Here is a 16,265-nt window from a genome sequence, read left to right on the forward strand (position 1 = left end):
TCTGGAATTTTGACTTGACATTCAGCACTGCCACTTGGACAAAGCAAAACCACCCTGTCAAATTTTGAGGCATCAGGCATAATGTCCTGAGAATTTATGGCTGCCACAGAGAAGTAGAGAATTTTTATTATTATATATTTGGTATTTAGTGAAGTTCTGCATCACCCTTAATGATCTGAGCCAGTTTGTGTACAAATATGTGGTTTAAAGGGGCCTTTCCCATATATACTGGCGACTGGAATATCCATCTGAAAGAAAAGAATTTCCACTTGAGTCAAGAATGAACAATGAATGTCCCTCAGTCACATTGGACACCAAATTGCAGGAGTTTTTTTGAGAATCTGTGTTCTGTGGTAGTTAACAAGGTTACTAGATGACTTTAGCTTAATACACTGTCTCTTAGCCTAGCTCTTCTCACAGAGTCTTTGCAAGGATAACGGGATAAGCATGCTTTGAGCTCCTTTGAAAGTGTTATTGTTGTTGATGATGATGTTATCCCTCTAAAGTAGTATTGGTAATACTACTTTACTAATATACTAATATAGCTTATTAATACAAGAATCAGGCATGGTGTAGTGGTTTGAGTGTTGCCTTAAGACTCTGGAGACCAGGGTTTGATTCCCAGCTCAGCCATGAAATGACCTTGGGCAAGTCACATTCTCTCAGCTTCAGGGGAAGACAATGGCAAACTTCCTCTGAACTAATCGTGCCAAGAAAACCCCATGATAGGTTTGCCTTAGGGTCACCATAAGTCAGAAATGACTTGAAGGCACACAGCAGCAAAAGTATTAGTAGTATTGGTATCAGCAGTATTATTATTAACCAAATGAAAAACTATATACTTTTGAGACCCTGAAAACTTGACAAGATTATCCTTCAGTATTTTTTCATCTAAAATGGGAGATGAACTTGAAAGACCGATAGAAATCAGAAATTATGGCTAAAATAAAATACAAGTGAAAAATGATCTTATGTTCTCAGGACTACATACAATGAATGTGTTGTGCTCTATACCCATCCATCACCACTTGTACAACTTTTTCTAAATGAAGGGCTGTGTGTGAGTACCTGGATATTTATCAAATTTACCCTTTTAGAGCATACATGCATTGGTAAGTAATGAGCAGTGCCATTGTTCCACCGTTTGTTCCCTTGACACACTCCAGTCCAATAGCTTAATGGCTATTTGCCCACTGTTATTTTAACACATTGCCAAACCAGCTGTATAAACCAGACAACTGACCTGTGAAAGAACCTGGAGATTGCAGTCTCTAGAGTTCACAGAGCTGGATCCTGATATGATCATATTTAGAGCAGACCCACTGAAATCAATAGTCCTTAATTTATCCTTGATTAAGTTACCTCATTGATTTTGAAAGATCTGTTGTAAGAATATCCAAGCCTGGGTTGAACCAAAGTACTTGATTAGATTCCCCCCCCCCCCAATCCTGAACAAGTATGTACAAGTATAGTTACAAATTTCCAACATGGGAGTGACCCAAAGAAAACTCTGGAGCTATGAACAAACAGTATCAAACCAGCCATTTATTTTGTAATAAAAACCCACATCCTTCTCCGCTCAGCCACCACTACATCAGCATTGTGCGAACTGAAACAGAATCTAGGACTCATTGGCTACAGAAGAATGAAGAAGCAGGTGGAATAACATACAGTTAACAAGCAACAATACATTTCAGAGACGTTACTCTCTCTGTAAAGATCCAGGCACCAGGCACTGGGAATGTAGATTCCTGATCTTTTTACTTGCCCCTTCTTTGCCCAAAGTAACGCTTGTAGGCAGCAGCATAGCCATGGCGCAGAGCATAAGTGTCACAGGGATAGTAATCATCACAGATCTCCCTCTGACGTTCCTGGGCACTCTTGCTGCGTCCTCTGATCCTGTCCATGCAAGCAGAAGAGAAGTGGGGAGGGAAGAGAGGCAATTATTGTGGTGACTGTTTCTTATTGAACATTGCTGTCCATATCTGAGAAAATTCTTAAATGAATAATTTTGGGTTCTGGTTATCTCGCATATGCACAAACTATTTACTATCATTGGGATTGTTGTTTGTTTTTAAATCTCCCAGTTGTTTCACACAAATGTCTCTTATGAGGAATACTAGATTATCATCCTCATCATCTTGACTTTCCCCCCAAAATGCAGACTCAAGGTAGTTCAGGAATAAGGTGCTAACTATGCATAGAATCTCTTTTGTAGAAACAAAGATGTGACCAGAACTAAAAAGGAATATGAAACAAAGAGAGGACATAATGATAAGATATAATGAGTATTCAGCAGTTTCTCTATGCAAAGTCTTGATACCATTATTCTTATCACTGACTATACCACTTTCACCTCTAAAGTAAATTTTTGGCATTGTGCGTTGTTTCATAACAGATGCTCTGGGATGATTGTAAAATGTATGGACTACCAATGAGCTTTGCCCCCTCCCATTCTCCATGTTCAGTTCTATTGTTTCAGTAGACTTCTCCTCTACTAGTTCTTTTGAGTTTAATTAGGCTCAGAAGGGTATTAGAGAAGTGCTTTCAGGTAATATCATGCCTGAATGTTACTTCCAAACAGAGCTTTAATGGGTGATTTATTTTTATCCCAGCTTCCACAACCTATAATAAACAATGGTTGGTGGCCATGCTCACTAGAAGGATGCTGAGAGTTGTAATCCCAAAACATACAATTTCCAGCCTCTGTTTTTCACATCCTGGTTGCTGTTTCAAGCAAAGGTCACCACTGATAATATGCCTTCTGGCATCCTCAATAAGTGAGGATGGCTGGGAGTGATGGGATTTGTAGTAAAACACTCCTGGAAGAGACCAGTATGAGGCAGTCTGTTTAAGCTCCTCTGTTGTCTAAGGAAGACCATCTCACCCACAGTCACAGATTCCTTGTATATAGCATAACGTTTACAATGCAAAAAAGAAATACCTTTCATACAGATAAGGATTCCTCCTGTTCTCAGGTGAAGGTCTCATGAAAACGTTGGCATGCCTTCTGTTAATGAAAGGACCTAGAGAGAAATGGCTTCAGTTACTACTAAGTTAAGCTGATAGCCAATAGCTCTATGCAAAAATAAAATACTACTACATTAGTTTCAGTCACTTAATCGCTCTTCACAGTCATGCTAGCCATAGCCAACACCATTAGCCCCCTTTGTACATTATTGCCCTTTTGCTATTAATGGAGCAAGGCTCACACACCCTTCCTTCCCTGGTTTTCTATATGTACTTTCAGATGACAATAAAAACAGCAATTGTAGTATAAAACTTGTTACGTAAGAGTATAAGTCCCCTGCATTGACCAGAACTTATAAATGTTGCTTTTTTAACTACAGTATAAATCCTAGAATCCTCCCATCTACTTGCCCACAGCATAGTTCCACATTACATCAAGCCCTATTAGTATAGTTAAAGCGTAATAGGTATTATTATAGGTGTGATATTGACAATTCTCTAAGAAGTCTGGAAATGCTGACTGAGGAATGATGGAAGTTGTAGTACAAAAAGGTAACTCTTCCCATGGTGATTGTGGCACTGACACAGACTTCTTCAGGAAAGAAGTCTATGTATGTATAGAGACTGCCAGTCCGGAACCATACGCACCAACACTCTGGTATCATTTATTTATGTTGTCCTAGAATCTTGTAGTCTTTAGATTCAAAAGCCATTTTCTGTATTACTTTCTGTGGTCTAAATGTTTTTTCCCCTGTCTCTCCCTTTCCTTTCATGTAATTTATATTTACTGTGACTTAGTGCGTGGTTAATATATTTGTATCAGCTTTCATTTGGGCAAAAACACAGAAGTTTTATGTTTTGCTTTTTCAAGAACTCAGTGTTTCCAGTATGTGCTTTTTTTATTCTTGTTTTTTCTCTGAGTTTCCTGACTTTCTGAAATATTTCTGGTATTTAGGACACACAAGAATCAAAATCCAGCATCCAGGACTCTCTCTCTAGTACCATAGAAAGAAAAAGAGTCACCTACCTGTTGCCTTCAGATGTTTATTGCTAGCTTTGGGAGAGGCTATTCTGGTGGTCATGTCCTACCCTATTTGAACTGGTGGTGAGTGAAGAACCCCCAAGTAAATCACTCGCCAATTAAAAATGGCATGATAGCATTTTGCTTTGTTTGCTTTACTTTTTTGTTGTTGTTGTTTTGTTTGGGGCTTCTTTACTTGAAAGAAACAGAACTACGGGAGAAACTAGACACAAAGGAAGTCCTGGTAGTTATATAGAAAAGGGTATTGTGCACAACTGTTTATGCAAGAAGAGTCAGAAAAGAAGTGCCTGCTATTATTTTGTTATGTGCCTTCAAGTCATCTCTGATATTAGAGACCCTATCATAGGATTTTCTTGACAATGTTTATTTAGAGGTCTGGCATTGCCTTTTTTTTTTTTTTAATGAACCCTATAGCATTTGATATTCTGCAGCAGTGGTCTCTTTTCTAATCCTGTTTAATTTGGAAAGTTAAGATCAGAAAAGATTTGGTGCCTTCAGGGTATGTTGAAATCCTGCTGATAATACCTGTTCTTTAATAGCCCTGCTGTCCTCCTACACACCACTCCCTTGACTTCATACCTTCCAGAATAAGGATTTAGGCAAGTTTTCTGGGAACTCTAGTCCAACATATCTGGAGGTGCCAAATATTTGACCCTACATGCCCAAGGAAAGATGGGTGTATTGGATCAGACATTTTTAATGGAATTCATGTTAGAGACTGATGTTGAAGGAAGGTCCTGGATCTGAAAGAAAGGAGTGAAAACTATTTTGCTATCTTGGATGATAAGATTGTGTTTTGTTTTCAGCCCAGAGCTCTTTTAGGTGTTGTTTAACAATGCCACTTTTAAAGTAACACAATTTTGAATAAGATTTGTCAAACAGTTCAGCTTCTACCTTTACAGCTTTCCTTTATATCCTCCTGAGTGGCTTTACAATCTTTACAGTGAAGAAACCTTCTTTGTAATGAACTAGCCCTCCTTTCTCTTCTAAATCTAACTAATTTAATGGCCCAATCCTATTTTGGAAGTAAATCCCAACAGAGGTTGGGAAAGTTTCTTTTTAGACAACAACTGCCAGTATCTCCAGTCTGCATGGCCACTGATGGCTGAGGGACTTATGAGAGTTGTAGCCAACAAGTGACTTTTCCAAACTGCACCCATACCAGTCTTTAACTGCCATTTATCCATGCTCAAGTAATCACTCCCCCCTGTGAACTGAGATAAGGAGTTATTGACAGGACTGGAACCAAATTGCAGCCATTGAGAAAAAAGGGTGAAGCATATTCAAGGAAGGCCTAATGTTTGCCAAAGTACAAACATATTCTTTAAAATAGCAAAGAGAGACAACCTTCCACACTTTAAAATAACAGCCCAGTTAAGGCTGAGGATGTTTAGTACTAGTATAACATTGAGTATCCGTTGGAAAAGAAAAGGAGAATCTGGGGGATGAACTTTGAATGAGGCAATATGCAGAACCCACTTGTTCTCTTTCCAGACACGCTCAGAGGTCAAAAATTTTCTTTGTTGTTGTTGTTAACTGCCCTGAGTTGACCTTGATTCATGGCAGCTCTGTGGATGAGACATCACCAAGGCCCCCTGTCTTCTACTGCTCTGCTCAAGTCTTGTAGATTCATGCCCATGACTTCCCTAGTTGAGTCTAGCTATCTGGTGTGTGGTCTTCCTCTTTTTCTACTACCCTCTACCTTTCCTAGCATTACTGCCTTTTTTAATGGTGCCTTCTCATGATGTGGCCAAAGTACAGAAAGATTTGTGTTACCTGAAGACAGGTAGGTCATACTGACAGTTTTTATCAGATGTTGGAAAACGTACTTCTTTGGACTAGAGCTCCCAGAATCCCTCAGCCTGCACAGCTGCAGACCTTCCTGGTCATTGGATTCTGGGAGGTATATTCCAATAAAGTCACTTTCCCAGGGTCTGCTTTTTATTCCCTCAGTTAGTTGAGGATCCATGTTCACAAGGGAACTGGGCCTTTTGAAGTGGCATGGCAAAACAATTCGGGGTCCCCTTGGCAAGTGAAAATGTCAACCTTAAGCGTCTTAGTAAATCAGATGGCACATTGTATTGCTTCTTACTTGTAATTTCATGTGATTCAATACTCTCATGAGACTCTGTGAGGAAAAAAGAAAAGAAAATTTGTAAGCTCCTGATAAATACAACAAAAAAGAATAAGAATGTAAGTAGTGTGAGAATTGTCTTACTCTGTCAGGCAAAAGATTTACATTTAAAAAAAAAAGGGGGGGGGGAAATCTACATCCACAACTCAGCATTCAAAGGTGGCCAATCAGATGCAAAGCTTTAGAAATGTCAGTTTTTGTGAGTTGTAAGGAAAAAAGTAACATTTTCTACCCTCTTTTCCAGATGTCCCTGATGAATTCTCTTCTTAGCTATGGAGGTCCCATTCTCATTTATGACTGATAGAATCCTTCCATGAATCGCTCCATTCCTTTTAAAAGCCATTTATGCTAGTGATTCTTAAAATAGATAAATGCATGCATCATTCAAAAGAGAAAACGGAGGGAGGCTATTACACTCTTGTGATTATGACATGATATTGGATGGAGAAGAACATCTGAGCTTTTTCTATAATTATGTCACTAAAACTTCAAGAATAAATTCTTCTAGAACATAGCCACATAGCCCAAAAAACCCACAAGGCTGAACCTAGTCAAACAATAAATAGTTTGTAAGCCCCACTGTTTTCAGAAGGATGATTTTGTTTCCCTGTTGAAGCCAGTGGGACCTAGCAGTGTATGTCAGTATAGCTGGTCCTTGTTCTGTAGCTCCTGGGTGTATGCAAGTAAATTTAATTTCTCCCCTTGCATTTTGAAAGAGGTCTAACGAAAGAGCAGGATAGTTTTTTGTGGGTTTTTTGGGCTATATAGCCATGATCTAGAAGAGTTTATTCCTGACGTTTTGCCAACATCTGAAGATGCCAGCCACAGATGCTGGCAAAACATCAGGCATAAACTCTTCTAGAACATGGCCACATAGCCCAAAAACCCCACAAAAAATTATGAATGCCAGCCATGAAAGCCTTCAACTTCATAAAGAGCAGGATTTCCCTAAGAAATGGCTGGTGAGAGAACCAACAACTGGAAGCTGAATGTCAGAGAAGTTAATTCCGAATTCAGAATATTCACTTTCCCTACATTTCCACGTTGCTCCAGTAAACTCCCAATTGACTGTCCCCAAGTCTTCAAAAAGAAAAGTTACGATTTCTAGGCAGGGGGAAAAATACCTTCTTTTCTCCAATAGTCATGGAGATCAGGAGATGAAAACTCCTCAGAAAAGAACTTCTCAACCTATTCAGTAGCTGAGCAAGGAGAACCCAGGGGCAACTCCCATAAATAAAATAGTGCAAGTAAAATTATTCCTGAAATTTTCCAAGGCAACAGTGTATTTGTGTCTTACACTATCTGCTGGTAAAACACCTGACCTACATTCCTCCATCCCTTGCGTTTTGAATTAAGGTAAAACAGGATTGTGAATGAATAAAAACAGAAATGCTTACGTTAGACATAAAATATCAAGAAGTCTAGACGGAGAGTTCGATCTGAACAAAGGGAAGGGACTAGAATATTGGCAAAAGATGGTATAAATGAAGTACTGTACATGGTAGAGAGAGAGGTAAGCTGGCAAAGAGGCAAACATCAGACACAAGGGTATGGCCACATTCTGTGAGATGAGTAGATTATAACCACAGATGAGCACCAATAAAAGATAGCATCACCTACCATAGCAGAAAACTGCCATCATCAGGACAGCCAGGAGTGCAAGGATGATGAGGGTCCGCATTGTGTTTCTTTCTCTTTCCCTCTTTCTGTGTCTATCCTGGTCTCTGTTTCCACCAAGGGCAGCCAAAGACTCAGCAAGCTGCAAAGTTTAGCAGTTGAGTGTTTATTAAGAAAGCTGCCTGCAGCTGGGAGGTGAAGGAATTAGATGAAGGGGGTCTGAGGAAGGTAGGGGCAATTTGGCACTTGCCCTCTAGGAGACTGCAATAGAACACCCTTGATGGGTGGGTTTGCTCAGCTTCTGGTAGGAGTGGGCATCCTTCCCTCCCCTCCCCTTCTGCAGAGGGAGGACTCCACAGTTCAGAAGGAGGTGAGATGTTAACTCTCCCTGCTCAGAAATGTTAAACTCTGGGGGTGGAATTCTAGACATTAACCAAGGCCTAGGACAAGGGATTAAGCTTTCTCCTAAACCGAAGTGTTCCGTTTTCTCATTTATCCTCCAGTTTTACACCTCTTTCCCCCACACTCACAGATCTAGTGTTATGGCTCCTCAACATTCTCTCAAGATAAATTAACTATGAATACAATTTCTCCTGTATTTCAGTATTTTGACTTCTCTTCATATGCTGCCTGTGGGCCTAGCACAGTTGTCCATCCTGTTGTAAATGCACACACAAGCATATACCTATTCTAGAATCTGCAAGCCAAAAAGAATCAAGTGATATTGTCCATTGATCATTTTTAACAATACAGAGTGGTTCTAGACCCATGAGTTAACAAAGATCAGGTGTGCAAACTGGAAAGGCAAAGGTTGCAATAAAAAAAAATTATACAAATATACAGTAGTGCCATTAAGAACCATTTACAAAATCTAGATTAATACAGACGTTAATGCTTTAGACAGGAAATTAAAGAAGCTCATGCAGTATTACGAGAGAAATTATGGGCAGAGGATGACTAGGAAATATGTGGCAATGTTATTGAATTCTGGATTCTATTTTCAACGTTCCCCAATCTTGTGCTCTCCAGATATGTTGATCTACATCTCCCATTGCCCACAACCAGCATGACTGCTAGATGGGTGATAGGAACTGTATTTCAGCACATCTGAAGAGCAGCATGTTAGGTGCTCTATATATATTCGCTGCAGGTTGTCAACCATTACTAGAAACACACTGCCAATGAATTTTCATCACATTTTTACCCATATCCAGGAGAATGTGAAAACAACTCTTTTTTATATATTCAAGTTGTGTGTTTGGTTTGGGTTTTGTTTTGTGATACTAGTTCTAAATCTGAACATCTAGATTTCACAGCATCTTCTGTTAATATTGACCACAAAGGGCACCAATTTGGGGAAGGCAGTTTGAGAAACTGTATACACAACCAAAGCATGGGGAAGTTAGGGTGTTGCTGTTGTTTTTTACTACAACTGCCAGAATTTTCACTCAGCATGGTCTGGAATGCCCTCTTATGACAATAGGACAACATTTTCCAGTGCTGAAAATTGCCTTGCAGTAGCAATCTTAACACAATGCCATGAGGGGGAATAATCATGGTTTTTCATCCCCTTGTCTTTCCCACAGCTTGATAGTTTTCCAAAAGATGACATGCCACAATCATAGCATATCCAAAAACTCAATGGAATAGCTCCCGTTTAACAAAAGAAAAGAAAAGAAAAGAAAAGGGGAAAAAACTTGGCATTATCAAATCTCTGTCACATCAATAATTAATTTATAAATCAGGTCTCTGCTTAGTTTTTGCATTAGCAGTATAATCCTCTGCATGCCTCCTGAGAAGCCCTACTGAGTCAATGAATGTACTCCCTCTGAAATGAATTGGATATAGATTAAGTCTGGCATGTTTAAGTGCTTCTACACTATAGAAATAATGCAGTTTGGTACCACTTTAAATGACGTGGCTCCATCCTACAGAATCCTGGGATTTGTAGCTTTGTGAGATACCAGCACTCTTTGGCAGAGAAGGCTAAAGACATTGTAAAACTACAAATCCAGAATTCTATAGGATGGAACTACAACACTGTCAACACTGCATTATTTCTACAGTCCAGATGCACCATTATTCTGAGGGAAGGAATCTTGCAACCCTCCAGATATGTTGGACTGCAGGTCCCAGCAGATTAGCTGACACAGCCAATGAAGAAGAATGCTGGGATCTGCAGGCCAACAATATAAGGAGGCCACGTGGCCCCAAATCCTGCTTTATTCCCATTAATTTCAGTAGGATTAATGTGTGACTTAATCTGGGCATACAAATCTGTATGTATAGTTCTGCAGCCTAAATTTATTAGAGGAGCAAAAAATACACGATTGGAAACAATTACCACCCACTTTCCAACTGGTGATAAAATGAGTACTGTAGTTGAGAAGCAGCACTTCATTCAATATTCTCAAGAATATTAAATGAATAACACTAGTATTAACATCCCACATTCCTAGAAGTTGGGAAGAGAGAAACTATAACCTGACAACTAACAAAATGCCTTGAATCAATGCAGTCTGTGGTTGAACTAAAACCACTTGTAAAACCACATTCAAAATACAGCCGAGTGCCTGCACTGGGCCCTTTTGAGCCACAGTTGAGTCCAAAACTGTGATGTCTGAGAAGCTTTGCTAACCTATGACTAGCCAAATTGTACATGTCTCCTTCTTTCTGTCTGGCTCGTGAGGCCAAATTTTCAACTATCATTGCAATTTTCTTCATTTTTGGTTTTACATGTCCCCGAGACATCTCAGAACAGGGGTCCTAAAGCAGAGATTGATTGGCAGAAAATAGCAAGGTACTGTGTTGAAACAAAGGGGACTCTGAAAAGTACCAAAATTAGGCAGGGACATGCTACTCCCTTTGGCAAAAAACCTTTGAAGAGAGGAGTGTCCAAATCATTGCAATTTGCAATGCCAGGAAATAGTTCACTCCAAATTCCTAGCCCTCTTCCAAGTTCTGTGACCATGTGGGGAGAAACAGAGACAGCAAAAAAGACTGTTTATTAGCAGTAGCTTTCCCTAATGCACAACAGAGTCCTTCTTTCCCTCAGGCCAAGACCTTTTGCTTTCTGATATCAGCCTCGTCCTTTTTTAAAATTCTTCTCGCTAAGATTTTGTACCCACACCCCGAGGAGTGAGATGGAAACAGGCTGTCCACCATCCACATAAAAGCATTGAAATGTATTCTTCCAGTTTCTTGCACCAGCTTCCCTTCCTCTCCTTGTTCCCCAGCTCCTCCTGGATTTTTTTTTTTAAAATTGGTCTCCTTTAAAGATATTCACTTGCCTGGGTCAGAACTTGTTTATGTTCCACAGAGCTCACATTTTATCCAAATGTGGATTTTATGAGCTTGCAGTATATCGCAGTCACTCTGGCGTCTGTGGGCCTCTACGCTGCCAAGAAAACTGAGAGGCGCAAGAGATGGAGAAAGAAGAGAAGAAAAACAGGACTGGAGAAGTAGGTTTGGGGCAAGAGGGCTAGTGAGCAAGCTGTATAAAGACCACTGTCTCACAAACAATAGAGCCCTCTTCACTTTCTAAGTAGCAGCTCTGATCTTCAACTGTCACCCCACACCTCCAATGGCTAACCCTTTCCTCTTTGAAAAGGAGGAAGGATTGGAAGAAATGTGCTAACACTTTTAAGAGTAACTGGTTTTATTTTAGCATGACCTTTTATGGATATAAAACCAACTTCTTGAGATCACTACCGAGTGGCATTAAGGCATCAGGTACTATAAATGTAATAGGGTCCAGAAAGATGCAAATTGTGGCCCCACACAGACAAGCCAAAATAAAGCTGCTTCGAGTCACTTTGGAAGTATGCTATTTAAATGATGCATGTGTCCTAAGAGTCTGGAAGCTGCACCAAAGAACTCCTTAGAACTGGAGTGTGGCTTTGGTGTGGCTTCTAGACTCTTAGGATGCATACATCATTTAAACAGCATACTTCCAAAGTGACTCAAAGCAGCTTTATTTTGGCCTGTCTGTATGGGGCCTGTGTCTTATTGCCCTAACTTTTCAAAGTGCTGGGAGAGGTGATTTTTTTCAGATCTTTACCATAATCAGGTTGTGTTGATGCATGAAAACAATAAATCTGCTTACCAAAAGTCAGATTCCCAGGGTTCAAAACTCTCTGTGAGAAGATCCCTTTTGTTATTTGTGCATTACAAGAACTATTAATTATATGTAGGGTGCCTTGAAGCCATTGTCTTTGTTCATACCTATGCTAATAGATTGGAATTTGTGAATATAGAATCATAGAATCATAGAGTTGGAAGAGACCACAAGGGCCAGCCAGTCCAACTGCCTGCCATGCAGGAACTCACAATCAAAACATCCCTGACAGATGGCTATCCAGCCTCTGCTTAAAGACCTCCAAAAAAGGAGACCCCACCACTCTCCGAGGAAGTGTTTTCCACTGTCGAACAGCCCTTACTGTCAGGAAGTTCCTCCTAATGTTACGGTGGAATCTCTTTTCCTATAGCTTGCATCCATTGCTCCATGTTCTAGTTTCTGGAGCAGAAGAAAACAAGCTTGCTCCATCCTCAATGTGACACTCCTTCAAATACTTAAACAGTTCTAACGTATGATCTCTTAACCATCTCTTTTCCATGCTAAACATACCCAGCTTCTTAAGTCTTTCCTCATAAAGCATGGTTTCCAGGCCCTTCACCATATTGGTCACCCTCCTTTGGACACGCTCCAATTTGTCAACATCCTTTTTGAATTGTGATCCCCAGAAGTGGACACAGTATTCCAAACGAGGCCTGACCAAGGCAGAATAAAGTGGCACTATTACTTCGCTTGATTTAGACACTATAATTCAGTTCAAATGTTTCTTTCTAGTCTAGGAGCCCTGGTGGCGCAGTGGTTAAATGCCTGTACTGCAGCCATTCACTCAAAACCACAAGGTTGCAAGTTCAAGACCAGCAAAAGGGCCCAAGCTCGACTCAGGCTTGCATCCTTCCGAGGTCACTAAAATGAGTACCTAGATTGTTGGGGGCAAATTAGCTTACTTGCTAATTAGCTTGCTTGCTGTTCACCGCTATGATCTTTGGAATAGCGGTATATAAATAAAATAAATTATTATTAATTAGTCTTCATGTGTAATTTCTTTGTTCAAGGACTTTAACCTGTAAATCCCTTACTGTATGTCCAGGAAGGCTGAAATGTTCAACAACAGTTTTTGGGGTATATCCTTCCTTGGGATTTTTTCTTGATTTGTTATCTCTGCCATCATGCTAATTGCCAACATTACAGACATGTGCATGGGCTATTAAACATTATCATGTTATTTCTAACCATCTTGAATGCAAAAACATTTCCAAGGACAAATAAAGTAGAGTTTGGTAAAGATTTTGTTATATCAATAAAGTTGCAATGAAAGGCCTGATTGTGATCAATCCAGGTTTGCATCAGCATTTCAGTAAACTCTCATAGGCAGCTTGTAGAAATGTAGGCATTTCTTGACACCAGCATGACAGTATCTGGAAAAATGTGGTTCCTTTTTACCATTGATATGTTTACCACATTATTTGCCTTCCCAAAAAAGTGATACTGTTTTCAAGCTTGACACAGAATTAATAGAAAGCAATAACAACCAGTTTCACCCATATAACTTGGCACTGAGTATAAGCAGTTTGTTAGGAAGTTTTTATTGCTATGTTTTATGTGTGTGTAGGTATATGAGAAAGAGATCATTCTCAAATGGAACATCCATCTATGTGTGTGTGTGTGAGAGAGAGAGAGAGATTGAGATTGAGATTGAGAGAGAGAGAGAGAGAATGTGTCTTTCAATCTGAGATACATTCCTTTCCATTGGAGAAAAGACCCATTTTTCAGGCCTTGGAAAAGTTACTTTTTGGATATAGGTTCCAGAATCTTCCACCCAGCATGCCCACTTATAATTCAAAAAAGTGTATCTATTTCAAATTCTGTTTATTCTTATGATATCTTAGTTTGTTTTAATTATGATACAAGTTACAAATAGTTTATGATCTAATGCTGAGTCCAAAAACCTAGATTAACTTTTAAAAATAAAGAACCTACATAGATATTGCATTAAGTAATTGCTACTTAAGTTCCATCTTCACCATTTTGTATCATCTTTCTTTCTATCATAATCACAGCCCAGCAACAGTCAGTAAACCACTGTGTACTTTAGGGGCGGAAAAGGTTGGCCTTGTGGACCTGACCATGGAGAACTAGAGCCTACCAAGTGGCTGATACTTCATCTGTCTTTTCCTTGCATCTGTAATACAAAACTACCCAGACATCATTAAGTCCCCTGCATACTCACATTATGGGCTGTGTTTTCTTCTGTTTAGCAGATGGCTTCTCTGATGTAGTAACAGGTGTTCTTGTCCTCCCAATGTTCCTGTACTCTTCAGGGGCAAAGAGGGGACCTTTATATTTATGATCAATTGACCCCTCCTTTTTCCCCTGCATCATCCGCCTCCAGTCTGTCACCTTTTTTCTAAATATCTCCTTCCCTTTCCCTCACTCAGGAAATCAAAAACCTCAGGAAATTCAACCAGGAGAAAGAGGGGGAGTAAGGCAGAATGCCAGTGGCTAATAGGGTCAAAACCACAACTTGGGGGCAGTGGACTGCACCTAAACCATAAACCAGGCAGTAAGGGGGCCTTGAATGGAGCCCTTGAAAAGCACTTTTGAATAGGAGTTTTTTGATGCCTGCATTTCTCTTTTCCAACTTCATTCCCCCCTCCATCACTCATGATCTGTGCCACAGACATGCAGAGGCAAGGGCATACTCTAAGCAAGGCCTCATAGATAAATCCTTTAAACTCATACTGTTTGGGTTGCATTTCTTCAGAAGCGGGGGGGGGGGGGGAGTAAAAAGTACTTGGATCTTCTGCTTCTTTCCTGAACCCACTCTTCTCCCCTTCACCAAAACAGAAATGCTTAAAATGAATTTAAAGAGCACAAAACAGCATACAGTATTTGAACTGAGTGGGTGTTTGGCATTGAAGGGAATTGGCTTCTAAATGAATTGCAGATGAATGAATGTTTAAAGAAATCCATTACGCATGTAATGGCAAGAAGAACAAGCCATTACATATGGGCAGACATGACAAATACAACAATTGTGCCGCCTATCTAGATGCCTTTTTAAAAAAATGAAAATCATGTGTCTTAAAAGCTGGACTAGATCCCCATGTGTGGTTGAGGGACAACCTGCCTCAGTAGGTTATTGAGTACTTCTAGGCCTATTTTGTGTCTAACACAGTTTATAGCTTAATAAAATGTGTGGCATCTCCCTTGTGTGTATTTATTCAGTATAACAAATATTGAATCACTTCAGCTCCATCAAATTTCCTTTTGTAAGAGGAAAAGCAAGAGTCATTTTCTACAGTCCTGAGTGGTTACAACTGGATGTACACATTGGAGGTGTCTTAATCAAATATGGACTGACACTTGTTCCAATGGGAAGCTGAGAATAATCACTGTGTTGGTTCCACAGTGAAACCCATCCACTTATGTAAACTTATGCAAGTTGAATGTTTGAATAGGATTATAAGAAGAGTTTCCAGTAATCGACCTTCCCCATATCATCCCCTGCCATTGTCCCCGGTTTCTCCTTTCCCATTATCTTGTCAAATGCATGATTGGAACCACATGCCTGCCAAGATAACATGAGGAGTCATCACAAGCATACACCACTAAAAGCCTCTGGCTCATCATTCCTCCATTGGTATCTCCACGTCTACACTTATCCTGCAGGGTTTTTTTTCCGGGGGGGGGGGGGGGCAAACTAGAGCTCCACTTGCCATAAGGAGGCAATAGTAGCAGCAGAGAAGTCATGCAGGAAATGTAGCTACAGATAATTCATTGAGAAAGAGAGAGAGATTTGAAAAGTGTCTTCTTACAGTTGCAACCTAGAAATCTTATTAAGCTACATAGAACTGTCAATTTGCTCAATTTTTAACTGTCTTCTTAAAAACTGCATTTGAAAACCATTTCATGACAATGGCCCTGTCCAGATGGGCCCTTTGCAGCGCATCCACGATGTGCTAGGGTTGCCTTGGGGTGGCGTGTGCACACGCACCACAACCCTAGCATGTCATGCATGCACCGCAGTTGTGCAGTGCCATACATATGGCGTGTGCAATGATTACGTCGCAGCTGCACCACCTCCAAACAGCGCTGTGCAGCTGCGACATAACCATGCTGTCTTTGGCGCTTTGCAGCACTGCAAAAAGGATCCGCTTTTGGGAGCTTCTTCTTTGCTGCACAGCAGCGCCACACAATTTGTATGCTGCGGCGCTCCTGCACAGCAGAGAAAGGCACCAAGGAAGCACCTCTTTTTGGTGGTCTGTACCCCGCCAATGAGGCATAAATTCTATGCATTTACCTCTGTCTTATAATACATTGCCTGTTGGAATCTGTAAACCTGCTGTATATTTATTCATATCATATGAACATTTATATTAAAGGAAGAAATGTATCGTCTTCAGAAAATGTTGGACTGCAGTTCTCCC

At 40.1% G+C, this 16,265-nt stretch overlaps 1 protein-coding gene across 2 annotated transcripts; it reads right to left on the reverse strand.

Moving 5' to 3' along the window:
- Positions 1 to 1,525: 1,525 nt before the first annotated feature.
- On the reverse strand, positions 1,526 to 14,156 carry LOC121930370 (matrix Gla protein-like). Of its 2 annotated transcripts, XM_042466592.1 has the most exons (5): positions 14,066 to 14,156; positions 7,767 to 7,905; positions 6,105 to 6,140; positions 2,945 to 3,026; positions 1,526 to 1,899 (listed from the first exon to the last, which is right to left on the reverse strand). In XM_042466592.1, exons 2-5 carry the CDS (start codon positions 7,825 to 7,827, stop codon positions 1,761 to 1,763), a joined length of 318 nt encoding a protein of 105 aa, XP_042322526.1. In that variant the 5' UTR covers positions 7,828 to 7,905; positions 14,066 to 14,156; the 3' UTR covers positions 1,526 to 1,760. The 2 variants fall into 2 exon arrangements, with proteins under 2 accessions (XP_042322526.1, XP_042322525.1); XM_042466591.1 differs by lacking the exon at positions 14,066 to 14,156 and having other exon boundaries at positions 7,767 to 8,062.
- Between the last annotated feature and the right edge of the window lie 2,109 nt (positions 14,157 to 16,265).

Source organism: Sceloporus undulatus, chromosome 5 (assembly GCF_019175285.1).
Source record: "Sceloporus undulatus isolate JIND9_A2432 ecotype Alabama chromosome 5, SceUnd_v1.1, whole genome shotgun sequence".
Taxonomy (NCBI): domain Eukaryota; kingdom Metazoa; phylum Chordata; class Lepidosauria; order Squamata; family Phrynosomatidae; genus Sceloporus; species Sceloporus undulatus.